Source organism: Arvicola amphibius, chromosome 1, assembly GCF_903992535.2.
Source record: "Arvicola amphibius chromosome 1, mArvAmp1.2, whole genome shotgun sequence".
In the NCBI taxonomy this organism is placed as follows: Eukaryota; Metazoa; Chordata; class Mammalia; order Rodentia; family Cricetidae; genus Arvicola; species Arvicola amphibius.
Window position 1 is genome coordinate 180,645,240 of NC_052047.1, and position 19,627 is coordinate 180,664,866.

The 19,627-nt window shown below is 46.2% G+C and overlaps 1 protein-coding gene across 1 annotated transcript in view; it reads right to left on the bottom strand.

Annotated features, from left to right (window-relative positions):
- Positions 1-19,627, bottom strand: part of Blnk (B cell linker) — a 62,256-nt gene that overhangs the window by 27,045 nt on the left and 15,584 nt on the right. The window contains exons 2-6 of the mRNA XM_038342702.1: positions 16,164-16,229; positions 12,079-12,128; positions 6,983-7,023; positions 5,529-5,685; positions 2,565-2,728 (exon numbers count right to left, since the gene is read on the bottom strand). Of these exons, the coding sequence (XP_038198630.1) occupies positions 2,565-2,728; positions 5,529-5,685; positions 6,983-7,023; positions 12,079-12,128; positions 16,164-16,229 (478 nt within the window). The remainder of the gene's footprint in view (positions 1-2,564; positions 2,729-5,528; positions 5,686-6,982; positions 7,024-12,078; positions 12,129-16,163; positions 16,230-19,627) is intronic.

The window sequence follows — 19,627 nt, forward strand, 5'->3', positions numbered from 1 at the left end:
ATTTTCCTTTTTGTGGATTCTTTTTTTTCTCCTGAGACAGGGTCACATGTAGCCTAGCCTGGTCCTGAATTCATTCTGCAGGCAAGGATGACCTGAACCCTGACCCTCCTGACTGCTGAGACTACTAGTCTCTGTCACCACTCCTGATACACGTGGTGCTGGAAATGGAGACAAGTGGTTTGTTCATGCCAGAAAACCACTCTACCAACTGAGCCACATCCTCAGTCCTGTGTGTGCAGATACAGGAGCACACATGAGTGCAGGTACAGGGGAACACGTGTGTGTGCAGGTACAAGGACACGTGTGTACAGGTGTGAGGGCATACATGTGTGCAGGTACAGGGGAACACATGCATGCAGGTGCAGGGGCACACGTGTATGCAGGTGGGGGCACACGTGTGTGTACAGGTGAGGGGCACACATGTGTGCAGATGAGGGGCACACGTGTGTATACAGGTGAGGGGCACATGTGTGTGCAGGTACAAGAGCACAGAGGAAAACCTCAGGCATCATTCTTTCAGTGCTGATCACTTTGTGGGAGTCATTTGTTTGATTTTTTTAAAGATTTATTTATTAATTTATTATGTATACAGTGGTCTGCCTGCATGTGTACCTGCAGGCCAGAAGAGGGCACCATATCTCATTACAGATGGTTGTGAGCCACTATGTGGTTGCTGGGAATTGAACTAAGGACCTCTGGAACAGCTGTCAATGCTCTTAACCTCTGAGCCATCTCTCCAGCCCATTTGATTTTTTTAATTTAATTTTATTTGCTTTTCTTTTCTTTCTTTTTTTTTTCCCAGACTGGGTTTCTTGTTTGACAGGTCTCTCATTGGTCTGGGATTCATTTGCTAATTAAGTTAGACTGGCCAGCCAGTCAGCCGGAGGGATCAGCTGGTTCACAGCCTTTGGATTACAGGTAAGCCTCACTACCTATGGCTTTTAATGTGGGTTCTGAGGGAACTGAACTTTGGTCTTTCTTCTTGCAAGGCAAATGCTTCACCAACTGAACTATCACCTAGTCCCTGACTTTGGCTGTAACCTTTTGAAAATCTCATCCTCCCAGCTGCTTCCTGGAGAACACAGCCTCCTGTACACTTCTTCCCCACTGGTGCAGGACGCTTCCTTGAGCCACCTCTGCAGGACGCTGTGTGCAGAACTCTGCCTCTCGGCCCTCAGTTCCCTCCCACCTCATCACAGAAATGGAGACCCTGTCACAGGCCAGGGCGTCCCTTTGCTTCTGTGTCTAAATTCACAGAGAGTCTTCCTGGTTGGTTCCTCACCCTCTTCTACTCTGCTCTCCTGCTCCCTGCCATCTATGCCCTCCTTAAAGAGACAGGATCACCTCTCTGACTGACAGACAGACTGCAGATTGAGAGACCACCACTCCCCAAGTCTGCTGCCCTGTGCTAGGGGCACTGACATGTGTAGAGGTGACAGGGTTGAGGAGCCTTTCAGGATGAAGTGTGTACATGCTGTCGGAGTGGTGAGCTCATGGCAAAGGCAAAAGGGACCAGGATTCATTCACCGCTGAGCCCAGCTACCATGAGGGTCAGCAGCTCTACTCAGTGCTGGCTACTGCCACCTTCAGTCCTCAGGAGAGACTAGGAAACTGGCTTTGTAAAAAGCCTAGAATATGATAGGAACACAGTGTGCGTGTGTGCATGTGTGTGTGTGTAAGAAATATATTTATAAAAAAATTAAAAAAGAAATATATCTATCTATCTATATACTTATTAAATAAATAAAGTATAGTAAGGAAGGGAAAAACACAGTCTCAGAGATGTTGGGCAGCTAGCCCAAAATCATAAAGCTGACAGGATCAGAAGGGACTTAAACCTAGAAGCTGTCTCCACTGTGTGTTAAAAGGCTCTCTTTTCTGTCTCCTGATGGAAAATTATATTAAGATGCAAATAAAGGCCATTCCACAACAGGTTCCCCAAGCCAGAGCTTCTATCACCGGCAGGCATCTCAAAACAAGTGATTTCTTAGAGCAGCTTTAGTAAGATTCTGTCTGGTGATGGCTCAGAGCTGTCTTTAGGGTCCTCCTGTAGGAGTGTCTTAATGGCTGTGCCCCACCCGAGGGCTCTCTTTCTCTTTAAACTGCAAAGGTCATGGGAGCCAGGGCTACTAGGTGCAGACAGCCATCAACACAGCCAGGGCAGTTTACTGGGTCACTTTCAAAAGGTAACAATTCCAAGAGGAGAAAGACTCTCAAGAGGCAGGCACTGAAGCTGATGAGGTGAGTCTCTGGATCCCCCCTAGAAGGGGGGGGCGGGGAGGAGCAAGAGCCCTGAAAGTTGAGAGGCAGAGGAGCAAAAGCTCTGAGGGGCAGGGTGGGGGCTGTGGGAGGGGCACAGATCCAGGACGTACATCACGCTTCTTGGAAAGCTGTGATAATTAAAATGGGTCATGTTGCCAGTTTAAGAGAAAGCCAATATCACGTTGAGGGATTTGATGGACAGCAAGACAGTAGGGCTTGGAGGAAGGGAGGCTGCTTCAGGCCTACTTCTCTGGCCCCTCCAGCTCCCCTCCTGGGCGGCCCTTTGAGCAGGTTTACTTTACCTCATCCTCAAGGAGGTCTTTGGGCTTGGGGGGGATCTGAGGCTTCTGGAGGGAGGTGGGAGATGGCAGAGTGGAGGTCAGCCTCGTTTTCGTTGGAGGCCAGCTAGGCTTGCTGGGGAGTGACTTGCTGAAGGGTGGAGAGTGCCGCTGGCTGGATCGGTTATCTTGAACACACATGAAACAACACATAAGAGACCTTAGGTCACTCGTTGTAGGGACACCGTGGGGATCAGGAAACACCAGCCGAAGGCATGTATGTGGCTGCAGCGTGGTAAGAAGCCAAGTGAACAGGACAGGTACACTGAAGCTCCCACGTCTGTCCATCTGTCTGTTTACCTAGATGCTAACTAGCAGAGTCCTTAGGACCACATTCCTGGCAGAGTGATATATAAGCCTACAGGCTCCGGAGAACTGAGAGTTCAACATTCTGCTAAGCACAGTGGGTGGAAGCAGCATGAGGAAGCAAGGAATGTGGTTCTCACTTGTATTTACACACTAGAACCACCTCCAGGACTTTAAAAGTGGCTCCATTCTGGACCGAACTCTGGACTTCTGGATAAAGTCTATTGTGATGTTTTTTTTTTTTTTTTTTTTTTTTTTTTTTTTTTTTTTTTTTTTTTTTTTTTTTTTAAGTTCCTCGGGATCCCCAAGGGATCCCCAAGTTATTCGGAGGAATTCCTTTCCTCACTCCTGGAGAAGCCAGGTGACTTGTCCCTTTCAGCAGGTATTTGAGAGCCCAGGCTCTGAAGCCAGACGGATCTGGGTTCTTTCTGCTCTGCCATCGACTAACTGCGCCTGTTTGGACCAGTTACAGTTTCTCGGGCACTCCCTTGCTCCTTTTAAAACAGAAGATCAGCCGGGCGGTGGTGGCACTCACCTTTAATCCCAGCACTCGGGAGGCAGAGGCAGGCGGATCTCTGAGTTCGAGGCCAGCCTGGTCTACAAGAGCTAGCTCCAGGACAGGCTCTAGAAACTACAGGGAAACCCTGTCTTGAAAAACAAAAAAAAAAAAAACCAAAAAAAAAAAAAAAAAAAAACCCAGAAGATCACGCTATGAACAGAAGATCACGCTATCCACCTTCGAGCTATCCTAGGAATAAGGAAAACAGCTGCGAGCTGAGTTCTGATTGGATTGGACTGACATATTTCCAGAAGCTCGTAGCATAGGGATGCCCTGGCATCCTTCAACACACTGACTTACAGCAGGCTGCTGGGTTTCCTGCTTCCTCCTGGGACATTACTTTGCCTGTCATGCCCTGACACCGTGGCTTTTCTTGGTGGCCCATTCTTGCTTTCGGCATTCGTCAGAGGTTTGTGGCCAAGGTCATGCTTACTATGCTCATACACCAGGGCATCTGCTTGGCGGAGCTTGCCACTGCCAGTTTTATTTGTAGCTCTTGGAGTTTATATAGGATTCTGAATGCTTAAACCCTCGAGAAGTAGCAAAACACAGAAGGCAGGCTTTGAAGAACTGAACTGTGGTTTCTGGCTTGCCCTGTGTACCTTCTACAGCCTCTTCCCTCTCGGGATCATTGCAGTGAGTGAACAAAGTCACTTGCCACATCTATCCGGGAGTGAATGGGGTAGGGCTTGGGGCCTGCCAGTGTGGAAGCTGAGAAGCCCAGCTCACATCCGAGCTCTGCCACTTATATAACCATGACACAGTTAGCTCGCTCCCTGCGTCTCTCCTTCCTCCACACAGTGAAGCTGTATCCTTCTTCCTCAAGACTGACAGGGCTAAGAAGCCGTGGCTCCAAAGCATTGCCCTGTAACCTATAGAACATAGCAAGGGTATGCTGCCTTGCTCACTGCTAAATGCTCGGGACTGAGCATGGTCCGAGGCCACAGGAAGGGCCTAACAGCTTAACCGTGGAATGCAGCAGCAGCAGCACCTGCCCGCCTCTGGGGAGGCTGCTGGCCACAGTAAAGATGATCTTGCTGCATACATGCATCTCTGCGCTCCTTGTGGACACACTCGATCCCCCCCCACCTCCGGAAACCCAGTTACCTGCTGTGGTGAAAACAGAAATGATTTTCCTATTCCCCCTGATGCCTTCCTTACACAAGCTACCAAAGAACCCTACCACTGACCGGCACCCCCAGCCAGCTTCTTGTTGTTGCTGTTTTGTTTATGCTTGTTTTTAAACTATTTTAAATTTTGAAACAGGGTCTTGCTATGTTGCCCAACCTGGAAACTTGGACTCCTTCCTCATCCCTACCCCCAAGTTAGGATTGTGGGCCTGTGCTCCCACACCAGGTTTCTTGAATCACAAGAGGCATGCCTCAAAGCCAGACTTGTGCTGTGTACACTGGACCTAAGAGAAAGAGTCCAGGCCCAGCGCTCACTGCACCCCCATCCCCCTTCAGACATCCACAGTCTAAATGGCCTGTGTATAAAGCGGCCTGGCAACAGAGTAGAGGGGACTTTAGTGGACACTCAGGTCGTTGAAGCACACTGTTACTCTATTTGGGCTTCTCAGAAGTTTCAGAGCCTTGGATGAAGGAGTTCCCTGGATAAAGAAGACCAGTGCCCAGGTTGATTTTCCATGAAGCTATAAAAGCAAGGGAGGGCAGCTCTTAGGTACACTTCTTTTTTTTTTTTTTTTCTGTTTTTTTTTTTGTTTTTCGAGATAGGGTTTCCCTGTGTAACTGTCCTAGCTGTCCTGGAACTAGCTCTTGTAGACCATGCTGGCCTCAAACTCACAGGGATTCACCTGCCTCTGCCTTCCGAGTTCTGGGATTAAAGGTGTGCGCTGCCACCGCCTGACCAGGGTACACTTCTTTATCAGTACAGGGAACCTGTTCAGTGCTCCCAATCTGGGGAAAAAAACGCTCCCCATAAAATGAAAAAGCCATAACATTGTTCCCCTACACCTGCCAGCTCCTGGGCTGCGGCAGGGGACCCTCAGGCAGCAGCTAGGTTTGCCCATCTCCTTGTGGTCCCAGCGTCCACATTGGCCTCACCTACGTACTCGCCCCTGGTGAAGGGCAGGGCTGGATGGACCACCCTTGTCTGCTGCTCAGCAGGCGGTGGCTCATAGGAATCGTCGCCCGTCTCCTCCGCAGGCATCACGTACATCTCAGAGTCCGAATGTTCGTCTGGATTTTCATAGTCGCTGTCCTGCAAATGTAAGCACCATGCTTGGTATCCCTGCAGATGCCACCAGGTGTCCACCTCCTGCCTTAGCAGGCAGGAGCGGTTCCTGAGGACGAAGACAGGAAGCGGAGGCCGAGGGAGACTGTTCGCATCCACCTGCTCCACACAGCTCCGCCACTACATAGGAGCCGCACCGGACTCTCCAGGGCAGAGACGGGACCCTTGTCTCCTTTCACCTCTGATGTTCTAACGGGGTTCCTTTGTCTGATCTAAGGCTTTAGGAACAAGCCTGCATTTCATATTATCTGAAGTGGAGTAAAAATAGTGGCCAGAGGCATTTACCCAATCTTTATTCATCTTGGCTGTTTGACTTTGTGGTGCTTCCAAAGTCTGGTTTTCTTTTCTTTTTTCTTTTCTTTTTCTTTTTTTTTCTTGTTGTGTTCTTCGTTCTACATTCTCCTTTTAAAAACTACTTCTTATAATTACACTATTTTCCCTTCCCCTTTCCTCCCTCCAAACCCTCACATATATCCATCCTCGCTCTTTCAAATTCTTAATTCAGCCAGCTTTCTTTCCCCTCCTTTACCGCAGATGCGATCTCGCGCTGCCGCCAGCAGGGGGCGCAGCCTTGACACTGATTTCCGCTACACTGGGTTCTCGGAGGAACTTTATGCCCAAGTGATCCACAGTGAGGTCACCCTTCCCCTTATTTTTCTTTTCTTTTTCTGTGGTTAAAGGAGGAGGAACTGCTGTCGTCAAAGACCACATCCACTCCAGGTGGTGAACACAGATTTGATTCTGGGCACTGGCCTGGATATCTGCATCGTGGGTCCTCATCCCCTGGAGGGACAGTAGCAGCGCCAGTTCTGTCGTTGTGACCTCTGTTTCCTTATGTGTGAGGTGGAGGTGTGGCCTATGTAGGGTTCCTGGCACATCAGATCAGAGCGTGCTAACAGGTGGAAGGACACAAGGGTGCTGAAGAAAACTTTAGTATACCTAGTCGGCAAGACTCAGCTCCCGACAGGTGCGGACTGCGGAGCCACTGGGAGGAGACTGACAGTTCATTCTGATATAGCACTGGCCAGTGTCGCTACGGCTAGCTTCCTGTTTTTCATTCTGCGACATAGCAAGCTCGGCTGATGTTTTTTTGGTCAAGTCAGCCACCAGTGAGGTCATTGCCACCTGCTTTTCAGCCCTTCTGTGTCCCTCTCCCTGTGATGTTCAGCTAGCCATCAGCATTTGGAAGCAAAGCATTTGGGAGGTCTCCCCAGGAAGTTGGCACCCCTCCCCCCACACTCAGATCACAGGAGCAGATACTTACAAAGTCATCTGTCCACCGTTCCTCTTCGTCCGTAGGGCTATCTGTAACAGAAGAGGGACATAGAGCAAAAAGCACGCATTCAGCCGGTCAGCTCTAGCTGACCCCGGCACCAATGCTGCCTGTCTCCCGCACGTCTTCTGGGGCATTTATGTGGCCTTGAATGGTAATTGCAGTCATATCGTCATTTGCTTTTGATCTCCTCAGAAAGCTTAAATCTCAAGGCATAAAGAGAATCTCGCAGGAGCAGAGCAGCAGGGCCCTTTACCTAGGCCTGCCTGCCTTTGTCAAGGAACATTACCAGAATATTATACTTGCCTTTAAAAACAAAATAAACTCCATGACTATCAGGTCTAAGGGGTAGTACCCCATTCCCCTCCAAAAGGGCAGGCCCACTAACTCAGTCCAAAATTGAGTCTAGGCCCAGCTAAAACTAAATAGGAGGAGTTCTGGTGGTTACAAGCCGGCATTCCTCAAGAACCTGTGAAACTGGTTCCCATTTGCTAAAAGGAGGCATTTCCCTTACCTTTGGCTCTCCAAGGACATGCACTTGTGGCTGTGTATCAAAGCCCATGCTGGCTTCCAGGCTCCTACAATCCCTACTCACAAGTACTTGTTATACATTTCAAAACCCCTATCCTGGCCCCTCTCACTTCAGACCTCTTTGCTACCCCCACACTACCTTATTTTCATGATTCTCTCTCTCTCTCTCTCTCTCTCTCTCTCTCTCTCTCTCTCTCTCTCTCTCTCTCTCTCTCTCTCTCTCTCTCTCTCTCCAGAAGTCTGATCCCTCCTACATCAATCATTAATCAAAACAATGACCCCCCCAGCCGTGCTCATAGTCCAATGTGATGGAGGTAATTCCTCAGTACAGGCTCCTTCTTCCCAGTAATTCTAGCTTGACAAGAACTCCAGAGAGCGGTGCTGGAAAGTGGCAGGGTCAGGATTTACTGTGGGGCCTGAGGAAGGGGCTCGGGAAAGCTGGCTTGGAGAGGGGCTTGTAGTCTCATCACTGAATGCCTCAAGAGCTCCCTCTGCCTGTGTATGCATTCACCCCTCCACAGGGTTGTCATGGGGCCCATATCTAGCCTCAGTCACGGCCTTGCTGTATAACTTTGGACAGTCTTTTGCCTCTCTGGCTCTACTTATCTTGGAAGCTTAGACTGAATGGTCTTCCAGTACTTCCCAAGTTTTAAAAACACTGTGAGCCCAAGACGTATTTCTCTATTCTTGGTTCCGTGTGGAACCCCAGACACTGAATACAGTGCCCTCTCTACGGCAGTTCTGCCCATCCCAACAGGGTGAAAGCAAGCAGAGACGTGGAGCAGCAAGGGATGCTGGCTCCACTCAGGACAACAGGACATTTGCACAGGGAGTGTCAGAGCTCATTTCTCCAGGACCAAGGGTGGCTGTGTAGACTCTGGGCTTCTGTGGCAGGGTGGACCCGAGAGCCTTTCTCCCCATGGTCCTCTCCTTCCTTCCTTTTAAACATATAATATTATTTAATTGCTGCCTATTAGGGTATGTATGCCTATGTACACATGTGGATGCCAGAGGCAGCCATTGGGTATTCATCTTCACCCTGGTTGTTAAGACAGGGTCTCTCGGTAGACCTGGTGCTCACTGCTTCAGCAGGCAGGCTGGTCAGTCACACACAGCTATATGCAGCCTTCAGGTCAATGTCCAGGATTCGAATTTAGGTTCTTTTGCTTTTCACAGCGAGCACTTGTATCTACTGGGCCATCTCGCTAGCCCCAAATGAATTACCTTTTTAAATAAAAGTTATTTTCATTGATACATGAAAACATAAAAAAGTATCCAGCTCAACAGATTAATGTGTGGTGTTTCAGTATTTCAATACGCATATCCATTGTATCCTGTTTAAGGCAGGGTAAACACCCCCGTCTCTTCACATGGGACGTTCTGGCATCTCTCTTTAGTTATTGGAACTACTTGTACATTGTGCTCTATAGTCACCTGTGAGATAGCACCCTGGGACTTCATGCTCCCACTGGACCCGTTACCCAGCCTCCCCCACCACACCCTTGTCAGCTTCAGGTAACCACTACCCTGGTGGTCGGTGTCTCGGGTCTGTTGGGTTCTGGGAGAGCTGCTGTGAGAGCTTTCACGGGCAGCGTGAGAATGTGCTGGGCTTGTCTTTCTGAGTCTGGCTTACTTCACTTGGCATAGTGACCTTCCAGCTCCACCCGGGCTACAAATGACAGGATTCCATCCTTATAATGACTGAATAGTATTGCATTCTCTGTGGGCACCACATGTTCCTTATCCACTCATCAGCATGGAGACTCAGGCTGATTCCCTGCCTTGGCTCAGCAGTGAACACAAGAGCGCAGATGTTTCTTTGGTATATAATTGCCTTCTCTTTGGCCATTCATCCTGTGGTACGGTTGCTGGATCACAGGGAAACACTAGTTTCATTCTTTTAGGGAACTTCTACTTTTTCACAATTGGTCAGTCCCCTCTTTGCATAACATCAGTGGGGACAGGGTTAGTACTAGGCAAACCTCTCTGGGTAGGTGGTGGTGTCTCCTGAGAGTCCCTGAAGATGAGGGGCAGAGGGTGCAAGTACAGAAGCCTTGTTCGGATCTGATCCCTCGGGGGTTTGTGGAGTGACCTGAGGGTTTCCTCAGTGACCCCTAAAACCCGAGGCCTTTCCCTTGAAGGTGCTCTTTATCTGCAGAACTAAGACAAATCCCCCCACCCACCAGTGTCTGCCTGCCTGCCTGTCTCTGTCTCTTTACGTAACCTTTGAGTTCCTTGGACACTCCCTGCATTAAGGAGCTTCAGGGCTAATTTCTGAGTCTGTGCAGGCAGTTGAATAAGATCCCTGAGACACAGAGGAGCAGCTGGAAATGTCCCTGGGACATGAGCAGCTAGGGGTGGGGGAGGCCAGGACAAGGAAAGGCACTGCAAGTGTTGATGGTAGTTTTGCCGAAAGGATAGCTTCCAAGGAGTGAGAGGAAGAGCGGGAGTGGGAGCAGGCCCTGTTTGTACTCAGAGGTAGAGCATCTGAGTCTGTCATTTCCAATGCTGCTAGTTCATCCCCAGGGGACAGATATGCTTGCATGTTTGTCCCCTAGCACTTGAATCGGATGTCACCTTCTCAGAGGGACTTTCTCAGTCTACCTAAGTTGTCCCCTACCTGCCATGATTCTTTGCTACTGCACCCTGCCAGTTTTTTCCTATTTTTTTTTTTACAGCAGCCATCATGTTTGGGAAATTATTTTTAAAATGTGTGTTTTCGTGTGCATGAATGCAGATGTGTGTAAGGGAAATCTTGGATGTCATTCTTGGCCTCTCCTTGTTTGAGACGGGATCTCTTGATCATTTCTGTGTATGCTAAGCTAGTTGGCCCACAAACTTCTGGGAATTCTCCTGATTCTGTCTCCCTTCCTGCCACAGGAGCTGGGATTTCAGCTGCTAAGCCTGATGTGGTTTCTGGGGATCTAAACTCAGGTCCTCACATTTGTATGACAGGCCTTTACCCAGTTCCACACAGGACAAACTTGTGGCATATTTGTTGAGTGGGTCAAAGCTGAGGCACCTGGAGATGTTTGTTTTATAGATTAAACAAACAGTTTAAGTGACATCACTTCTGCATTGTCTTCTTTGATGTCTTTGCAATGGCAAAATTTGTACCGAGTGGCCATTAGGAGGCATAGCAGAGCCCTACATCCAGTCAGGGCTGCCCGTCCCTTGGGAATCAGATAGGCTTTGGAAACCATACGGTAGGTGGCCTCATTTGTGAAGGAACTACTGGTGGGGGTGGAGGGAAGTCCATACTGGATGTTGGACTGAATCACCTCTAGTACTCCTTTTAAGCCAAAGGATCCAATCTTCCTGTGATTTTCCTGTCATCCCTGTTTGGATACTGAAAAGGTCAGAGCTGTTCCCTTTATCCATCTTTGGAGAGAAGAATGATTTGTTCACACTTCTATGCTTGGGAACAGGCTTCCTTGACTTATGAATTAGGTAGATTTTTAAATTCCTGGACAAAATCCCTATTTCTTAGATCCATGTTGCACAGGAATCCCATGGCTCTCTGTCTGAACTTTGCTGAATGCTTGGCAGTGTGGGGTTCTGTCTATTCTAGACAAAGGTGTTGAATATTTGACTTTGATTACCATTGCTATAAATCTACAATCTCAAGATTAATCTTTTTGTGGCCAAAGTTTATTCTAGTTGAAATGGAGCTGTGTATGTGCTGGTATATGTGGAGCTCAGGGACTGATCTTGAGTGCCATTCCTCGGGATCCCTCCCCCTTTCTGACAGTCTCCCACTGGGAATGGTTGCCCAGCAAGACCGGGGTATTGGCCAGTCTCCATCTCCCCACCACTGGGACTACAAGTGTATGTTACCATGCATGGGTATTTTGTTTTGTTCTCAAAACAAAACAGGGTTTCTCTGTGTAGCCTTGGCTGTCCTAGAACTCACTCTGTAGACCAGGCTGGCTTTGTGCTTACAGAGAGACCCACCTGGCTCTGCCTCCTGAGTGCTAGGATTAAAGGCATGTGCCACCATGGCCCGGCTCATGGCCAGCTTTTTGTATAGTTTCTGGGGGTCAAATTTAGGTCTTCACGCTTGCATATCAAGCACTTTGCTGACTAAGCCATCTCTCTGGTTCCTTAAATAGCTTTTATGCCGGATAGATTAGTCCCCGCTACCATGTACTGCACAGGACTTTGCTTTCCTACTACATGAAATTGTAGATCTTTATAACATCATCTGGCCTCCCTTTGCGGCTATCAATTTTGCAGCAGCATAAACTATATTTCACTTGTAAGTATAGCTCTTCTACTTAATATCTTGTATGTGCCAGATACTTGGGAGGTATGTGACAAACGGGTGGGTAGGTAGATGGATAGATGGGTGGATGGGTAGGTAGATGGATAGGTGGATGGGTGGGTGGAGTACATTTTCACTGAGCACAGCAGTCAAAGGCCTCATTGATATGGTCTTTCTTAAAATCAGGCTGAGCATCCTTTGTTTTCAAGTAAGTACAACTTATTTCCTTCTTCAAGAAATAAATAGGAGCATTAGACAAAAGCCAGCTAATGTATTTCAGAAATACTCTTACCTAATGCATAGTCCCTTCGAGGAACACTGGGAGGTCCTTTGACTTTTAGCCTGTAGACGAGAACCAGTAGAGCAAAGGTCAGGGGGCAGGGCAGCTGATGCCAAGGCTCACAGCCCAAGCCAACACAGAGATAAGAGATAGAGAGCTACTAGAATATCTTCTGGGCCCCTCACACTGAGAATCCAGTGTATTGTAATCTAATGAAGCCAGTATTCTCCACAGTGCACCGGGAGCCTATGACTTGGCCCTAGCCAGGCTGAGCCATAGAAGAGATCTGTGAAGCCCAAAGACCAGTCAACACTGCATTCAGTGATTGAAGGAAGGGCAGTGCTCATTGCTGACCTGTATTTTAATGGTTCACAAAAAAATCTTTTTTTTTTTCTTGATACAGGGTTTCACTGTTTAACTCTGGCTGTCCTAGAACTCACTTTGTAGAATCAGGCTGGCCTTGAACTCACAGAGGTCCTCCTGCCTCTGCCTTCCGAGTATTGGGATTAAAGGTGTGCGCTACCACTGCCCAGTACACACATGCTTTTTTTTTATAAAAAGGGGGGGAGCAGAATCATCAATAATAAGTACTTTGCTCATAGGTTAAACAAAAATCATTTTGTACCATTTAAAAACATGACATACAAGACCTAGGCTATGGCTTTGGGCTAGAGCACTGTCCTTGCAGGTGGAAGGCCCTAAGTTCAATCCCCAGCATTAGGGGAAAAAAAGTAACAGTTAGGTAAGCATCATCTCAAGGTGGAAGGTTTAAAGTAAATTACCAATTAATAATAATTGCTCATTTTACTTAAGAGTGATATCCTTAATGAAATTTAAATACATATAGATAAAACTGATATCCAGTAGCCTTTAATAACTAAAATATTATTTCCTTTTATAGAATCAGTATATATGATAATAATTATATATTTATTTATTTTAAAACCAACATAAGAATTTATATTTTATTTTAGAAATACACAAAACCCCTTACAAACCAAAATTGTAGAGATAAATAACAATAACAACATTATATATAATAATAACAAAATAACAATATTGGGTTTTGTATAGAAATCCTACATTTTCCACCATAAGCTCTCCCAACTCTATTTGCATCCCATTCTCATCCTAAGCTAACAGTTCTCATCAAAATAAACTCATGGTGAAGTCTAGAAAGAGATCGTCAAAGGGACTGCATGGAAGAGCAACAGAACCAAAGGGGGCCTGGTGTCCAGGGACAGCATTTCAAGACACCCAGGCCAGCTCCTACCCACTGTCATCCTCTGGTCACAAGAGCAAATGTTTAACCGCTCAGCTCATCTCAGCACAGAGGACAAACTCCAGGTGGCTCTGCAACAGGGGAGAGTAGTCAGCAAGTGCTGGCTGCTCAAATGCGAGGACCCGAGTTTGGGTCCCCAGAGCCACCCACATAACAGCTGGGCATGGCGGAGCCTGCCTATGAATCCAGTACTGGGGGACAGACACAGGAGGATCCAGGGAGTTCGCTGGCAGTCAGTCCAGCTGACCTGGTGAGCTGCAGTACATACAGCGAGAGATCCAGGCTCAGAAAGCCAAGGTGGAGCGCAATAGAGGAGTGTGGGACTCTGGTCTCCACACATATGCACACAGACATGCACATGCACCTACATGCACATGTGTGCTCACCCACAAAGATGTGTACATGCAATACAGAGGTGGGGGGCGCTGACCACAAGCCAGGAATAAAAGGTGAATTCTCAAAGTAATAAGTAGCTGTCAACTGCACACCAAACCCAATAGTTCACAGGCCTCTCCACATGCAGCCCATGGCCCATGAAAACTGCATCCAGTCTTTGTGGTAGAGAACCCAGCGTGCTCAACCATGCTTCCTCCTCTTAAGGGAGAAACTGTTACTTTCCAGACTATGAAGCATGGCTTGTCAAGACAAACACTCTGGGGTCATAAAGATGCTGGGGGAGGGGCGGGTAAACGTGAGAACCTGAATTCAAATCTGTCACCCACATGAGAAGCCAGGATGGCTGTGCATCTCTCCAACTACAGCATTTGGGAACAGAGAGATAGGCACATCTTGAGTGCTCTCTGGTTAGCAAGCCTCACAGAAGCGGTCGGTGAGTTTTCAGTTCAGTGGCACACCTTATCAAGAAAATAACATGGAGAGTAATATAGGCGGACACCCAACATCCGGGTCTGGCTTCTGTGTGCATGTGCATGTGTGCATGTAATACACACACACACACACACACACACACACACACACACACACACACACACACATGAAAAGTGCTCTAGGGACAGCAGGCAGAATGTCTGAAATAGAAACTGTCAGGAACATCTCTGCTCTGTGGCTGCTGGAGTAGGTCTGAACATGGGAGATAAACCTCACTCCATCGAGAACAATGGAGTTGCAAACCTGGCAAATCTGGGGCAACCCACAGTTGCTAGCGACTCTGACAGCAACTACTAGAAAGAATAATTGGAAACGGACTGCCCCATGCTGCTGTTGGCACAAAATTGGAGGAGGATGATTTAATAATGGTGATAAAACTTTAACTTCCACTGAGAAATTTTACTTCAGGAATTTAGATTAATGGAGCACGTGGAGTCTGAAAGCAGCCTCACCGGAGTGACACCTATATGGAAAGGAACAGCTAGAGAATTTTGACTGATATGAAACCATCACTCCAAAGAAACATTACCAGTTAGAAAAACACCCTCCCCTTTAAAACACCTACCAGTATATAGTCAGTTTCTTTAATTATATTGTTGTTACAATAGACTATTAGCCAACTCTTACAAAAAAAAATGCTGTTTATTTTTGCATACTAATAAAGAGGTCTATGGTAAAACCATCACCATAAGCAGGTAAAATGGTATTTGAAGCATGGTGCTACTCAAGACGAAAATGTCTGGGGGGGGGCACATGTAGTACTGGAGTACACATGTCTGTGAAAGCACACACAGGTGTGCATGCATGGCGACTCACCCAGGACGATGCCTGTTCTGGGAGAATAGGTTAGGGGGAGAATATGAGGAAGTGAGGATTCCTGGTAAGTTTCAAATTCTTTGACTTTTTTTCCCCATGGTGAATCTGTATTACATTAATTAAAAAGTAAATTTAAAGACTAAACACAAAGCATATAGTGACAGCACATGCCTTTAATCCTAGCACTCACTAAGGAGGCAAAACCAGGTGAACTCTGTGAGTTTGAAGCCAGCTGTGTCTACACAGCAAGTCAAAGTAACCCAGGGCCAAATACACAGTGAAACCTTATCTCAAAAGACAAAATGCTATTTCTCTGTTCATCTTGACTTAGATTTTAAGTGGTAAATGTAAGAAGCATGTACAATTTCTGTGGTGTGTGTGTGTGTGTGTGTGTGTTGGTGGTGTGTGTGTGTGTGTGTGTGTGGTGGGGGTGGTGGTGGTGTGTGTGTGTATATGTGTGTGTGTGTGTACGTTTGGAGATTGAATCCAGGGTCTTACTCATGCTAGGGCCCTGCAAGCTCTTTAAGACTGATTTAAATTCTCCAACAGTTGAGATTTCAGTCGTGTGCCAGGGAACCCAGTCTAACTTCTGTTGTCTTTTCTTTATTTAATATAAGGGATTTGGGTGCACATGAAAACCAGGATTCTGGCTTCACTTCGTCCAGAGTTCACAGAAACGTGATTTTAAAGTAACAATTAAAAGAGCAGAAATCAGAATGTAGACTAGCTATATGACATCACAAAAAAGCAAGGCCTGCTTGCCTCGGCAGCACCTAGACAAGGCTGAACAAGAGAAGCCAGCTTGCATCTCCTTGAGTTTTTGCTGGCTTCTCCAGGATCATCCTTGTATCTCAGCTCAGTGGTCGTCCAAGTAGTTTTCCTGCTAGGTGCCTTAGGCGGGCCCAGCACACCTCTTCACAGAGATGACAAATTACAGATCCCAAGTCTAGTTCACTTATTTTCCTGTTTCCAGGATGTGGACTAACCACCATGGCTTCCTGGCCCTAGTAAGAAGGTGAGAGGTGACATGGTCCTCACGCAAGGACAGAGAGCTTTGTTCTTCACTCAGCATGGACTGACTCTTTCATATAAATAATAGAGACCAACTTACTTTTTTATTTTGTCCATTATTCCACCTTCATTGTTCTTAATATCATGGACCATCTTTTGAAGCTGTCTATAAAAAAAACACAAACAAAATATTAACACCGAGGCTGATTTTTGCAATACAATTTTACCTTCATTAACAAAAGGCACTGGCCCTATTTGGAGTCTAATCCACCCCCCAGGGCAGCTTTGTCATTCCTAGTAGGTATTCTAGAGGTCACTAGCAGAAATAGTGACGCGGGGCACTGTGACTTGAATGACTGAAGCTGAAGATGCCACCTGGTAGTAGGGCTTTGGATATACAATGGTTCATACCTATCACTGGATAAAGAATTCCAGATGTGGGAATGTAACTCAATAGCGGAGTACTTTCCTAGTGAGCCAAATGGCTTTATGACAACATGAAGCAAGCTAGAGTCATCTGGGAAGAGGGAACCTCAGAAAATGTCCCCACCACATTGGCCCGTGGGGGTATTTTCTGGATTGATAATTGTTGTGGGGGAGGGCCCAAATCACTGTGGTAGATAGTCCTGGGTACTATAAGAAAGCAGGCTAAGCAAGCCATGAGGAGCAAGCCACTAAGAAGGAATCCTTCAGGACTTCTGATCTAGTTCCTGCTCCTGGGTTCCTGCCCTGACTTCGTGATGGAGTGTGACCTCTGATTATTTTAAATTAAAACATACCACAAGTGAAAAGAGGCCAGTGAAGAGAGTTTGTGTGCTATCTGATTCTAGCTGTGCACATACCATTGTTGGAAAGGGAAAGTTGTGGAGACGGTAAAAGATCAGCGACCTCTATAGGCTTGGAGGCTGGGAAAGGGGGAGCAGGTAAGAAGCATCTGTGCAGTCGTGTAAGAGCAGATCCGTGTAGTACATGTGTCTGTATGGATGGTGCTGTGGAAGGCCCTATGGGAACAATACTAAGCACGGCCCCTCTTAATCCCAGTCTCTGCTAGTAACATTCCATTGAGGCTTTCATAGCTAATGCACAGAAGCACCTAGTTTATAAAACTGAGGCCAACTGTGACCTTATATTTACTCTTAATATATCTATGTATATAGATGGTGGCCTATAAACATGTTCAATTTTTGAATCAGTTGTATTTTTATTTCAATTGACACATAAGGTTGGACATATTTATGAGGTCCATGTAGCATTTCAACACATACTCACATTGTGCAGGGCTCACATTAGGACGAATGTTACAGTTCTCAAACAGCTGTCATTACTAGGCTAGAAACAGAATTTCCTTTCTCCTAGAATATCAGAACTTACTGGTGCTATCAAACTGTAATTAACCACACCGCAGGGCTGACCCCACACCCAGCAGTTGATGGCCAACATAAAATTTGTCTGGGCATTTTTGTACTTTAAAGATCTTTTGGGTTTTTTTTTTTATTACGGTTTCTGATCTTGTGTTTTATGAGATTTCTGTGTGTGCAAATGTGTGTGACATCCTGTCTGTGTATATTTCTTCTGCTGCTTTTCCTTTGGTTCTTTCTTTTTTTCTATTTGCTTGTTTTGCCTATCTTATTTTTATTTTATTTTATTTCTTCTTCCTTTTTCTTAGATGTCTGTTTCCCACAAGAGAGAGGGAAGGGTTTGTGCAGCTGGCCATGTCAGAGGAGCAGCAGATGGCCGTTGACTTCAGGGGGACGGCCCCCTAGGAGGCCAATCCCTGATGGGTGAATCCCCGCTCACCAAGGCCCTGAGATCTGTCTCCAGAGTGTCTCTTGCTTCTGCTGTGCCTTCACCTGTGTGCACTGTCATCTTTCTCTGGGATCTGGTATGGTGTGAATGTGAGGTAGAGTGTTTATCCCATGAAACATCCTGTTTTACTGGGCATTCTTACCTGTGGATCATTATGAAGATGATCTCTTCCTAAACTGTACTGTCTAATTGGTAATAATAATGTTAGTTCACATAGAGTGTTGATGATCAAAAATAAAACAAGGAAGTGTCACACAGCTAGGACACATGAGTTTCTTTGAGGAGTCACATAGACTGTGGCTTAGGTTAATGATTAAGACAAACAACTGAGTCCTTATAAACCAGCTAGCTTAAATTCTCTTAATCTTAATGAGAGTATTTACAGGTTTTGGAGTGCATCATAGCTGAAACAAAGCTCCGAAAATAACTTGAAGTTAGACTAAGATGTTTTGTTAAATAGCTTTGAGGTGAAAAAAAACCACGAAGACAATCTAAAGTTTTAAAAAGGCACACAGTCGAGGAACCCTTTCAGGTCAGGGAATAAGAACAAAGCGGCCCAATTATCATTAGCTGACATGCCTTTCTTGCTTGGATTAATTGATGCTCAAAGGTGATGATTAATTCCTTGTACCCATTTCTGCCCTCAATCTCCTGATCTAAGAAACTATTGATGAGTGAGTAGGCACCCTAAAGATTTAAAGTAGAGCTGACTGATTTTTTTTCATGTATGAAAGTCTAGGTTTGTGGTCCCTTTAAGATTCTTTATAAGATTACCTCTCAAGATAAGTAATAAAGTGAGTGATTCTTCCTTTGTAACTTCAATACACAGCCCGCCAGTAAAAGACTGCAGAGAAAAGTAACCCACTTGCTTTCACTCTGTTAATCTCTAACAGGCTACTTAGATGCAAACGGATGTGGGTTCTTGGGATGACTTTGTTTTAATCATGGAAGAGAGATGAAAATATGTTTTTACTTGTATTCATTATAATCATTCTCTTGGAAAATAAAATGCAGCCATAGTGTAATTCCTAGGTTGCCTGGAAGACTTTGTTGGGGTATATAAGCTATAGAGACAAGAATACAGCAGAAGAACAAGAGAAGGAAGTCATCAAAAGAGTGTGTGAGTGTCTTTTCCCTTACCCCATCAGATTAAAAAGTCACAGGACACTCTGTGGATTCCCCTTTGACACCTGTGCTGCTGGAGCCTGGTTCCCCAGGCAACAAAAGGTGTGGATTTGGGTGGGTGGGGAAGACCTGGGAGGAGTTGTGGGTGGGGAGATTATAATTAGAATATATTGTATGAGAAAAAAAATCTGTTTTCAACAAAAAGAGGGGGAATAAAAAACCCTGCAAATCTTTCTCACCCCTCTTTCCCCACCTCCTTGCCCATTTCATTATGGTTTTAACGACTGAGTGATATCTCACCATTGATGTGTATTCACGTTTTGTTTTTCTATTCATTGGCTGTTTTCATTTCTTTGCTCCCGTGGCTGGTGCTGCAGTAACCATGGGAATATTGCCGTCTCTTTGACTAACCGACTCCATTTCCTTCCGCACCTCAAGTAGTGGGATCATCATATAGTAGTTCTATTTCTTTAGTTTTGGGGGGATGTCCCTTTCTATAACACTAACCACTGAAGTATATTCCCACCGTGCGTGTGTAAGAGCTCCCATTCCTCCACACCCTTGAAATCAAATATGTCATTTGATAGTGGCTATTCTAACTTGGGTGAAGTGATATCTCATCGCCCAACAAAC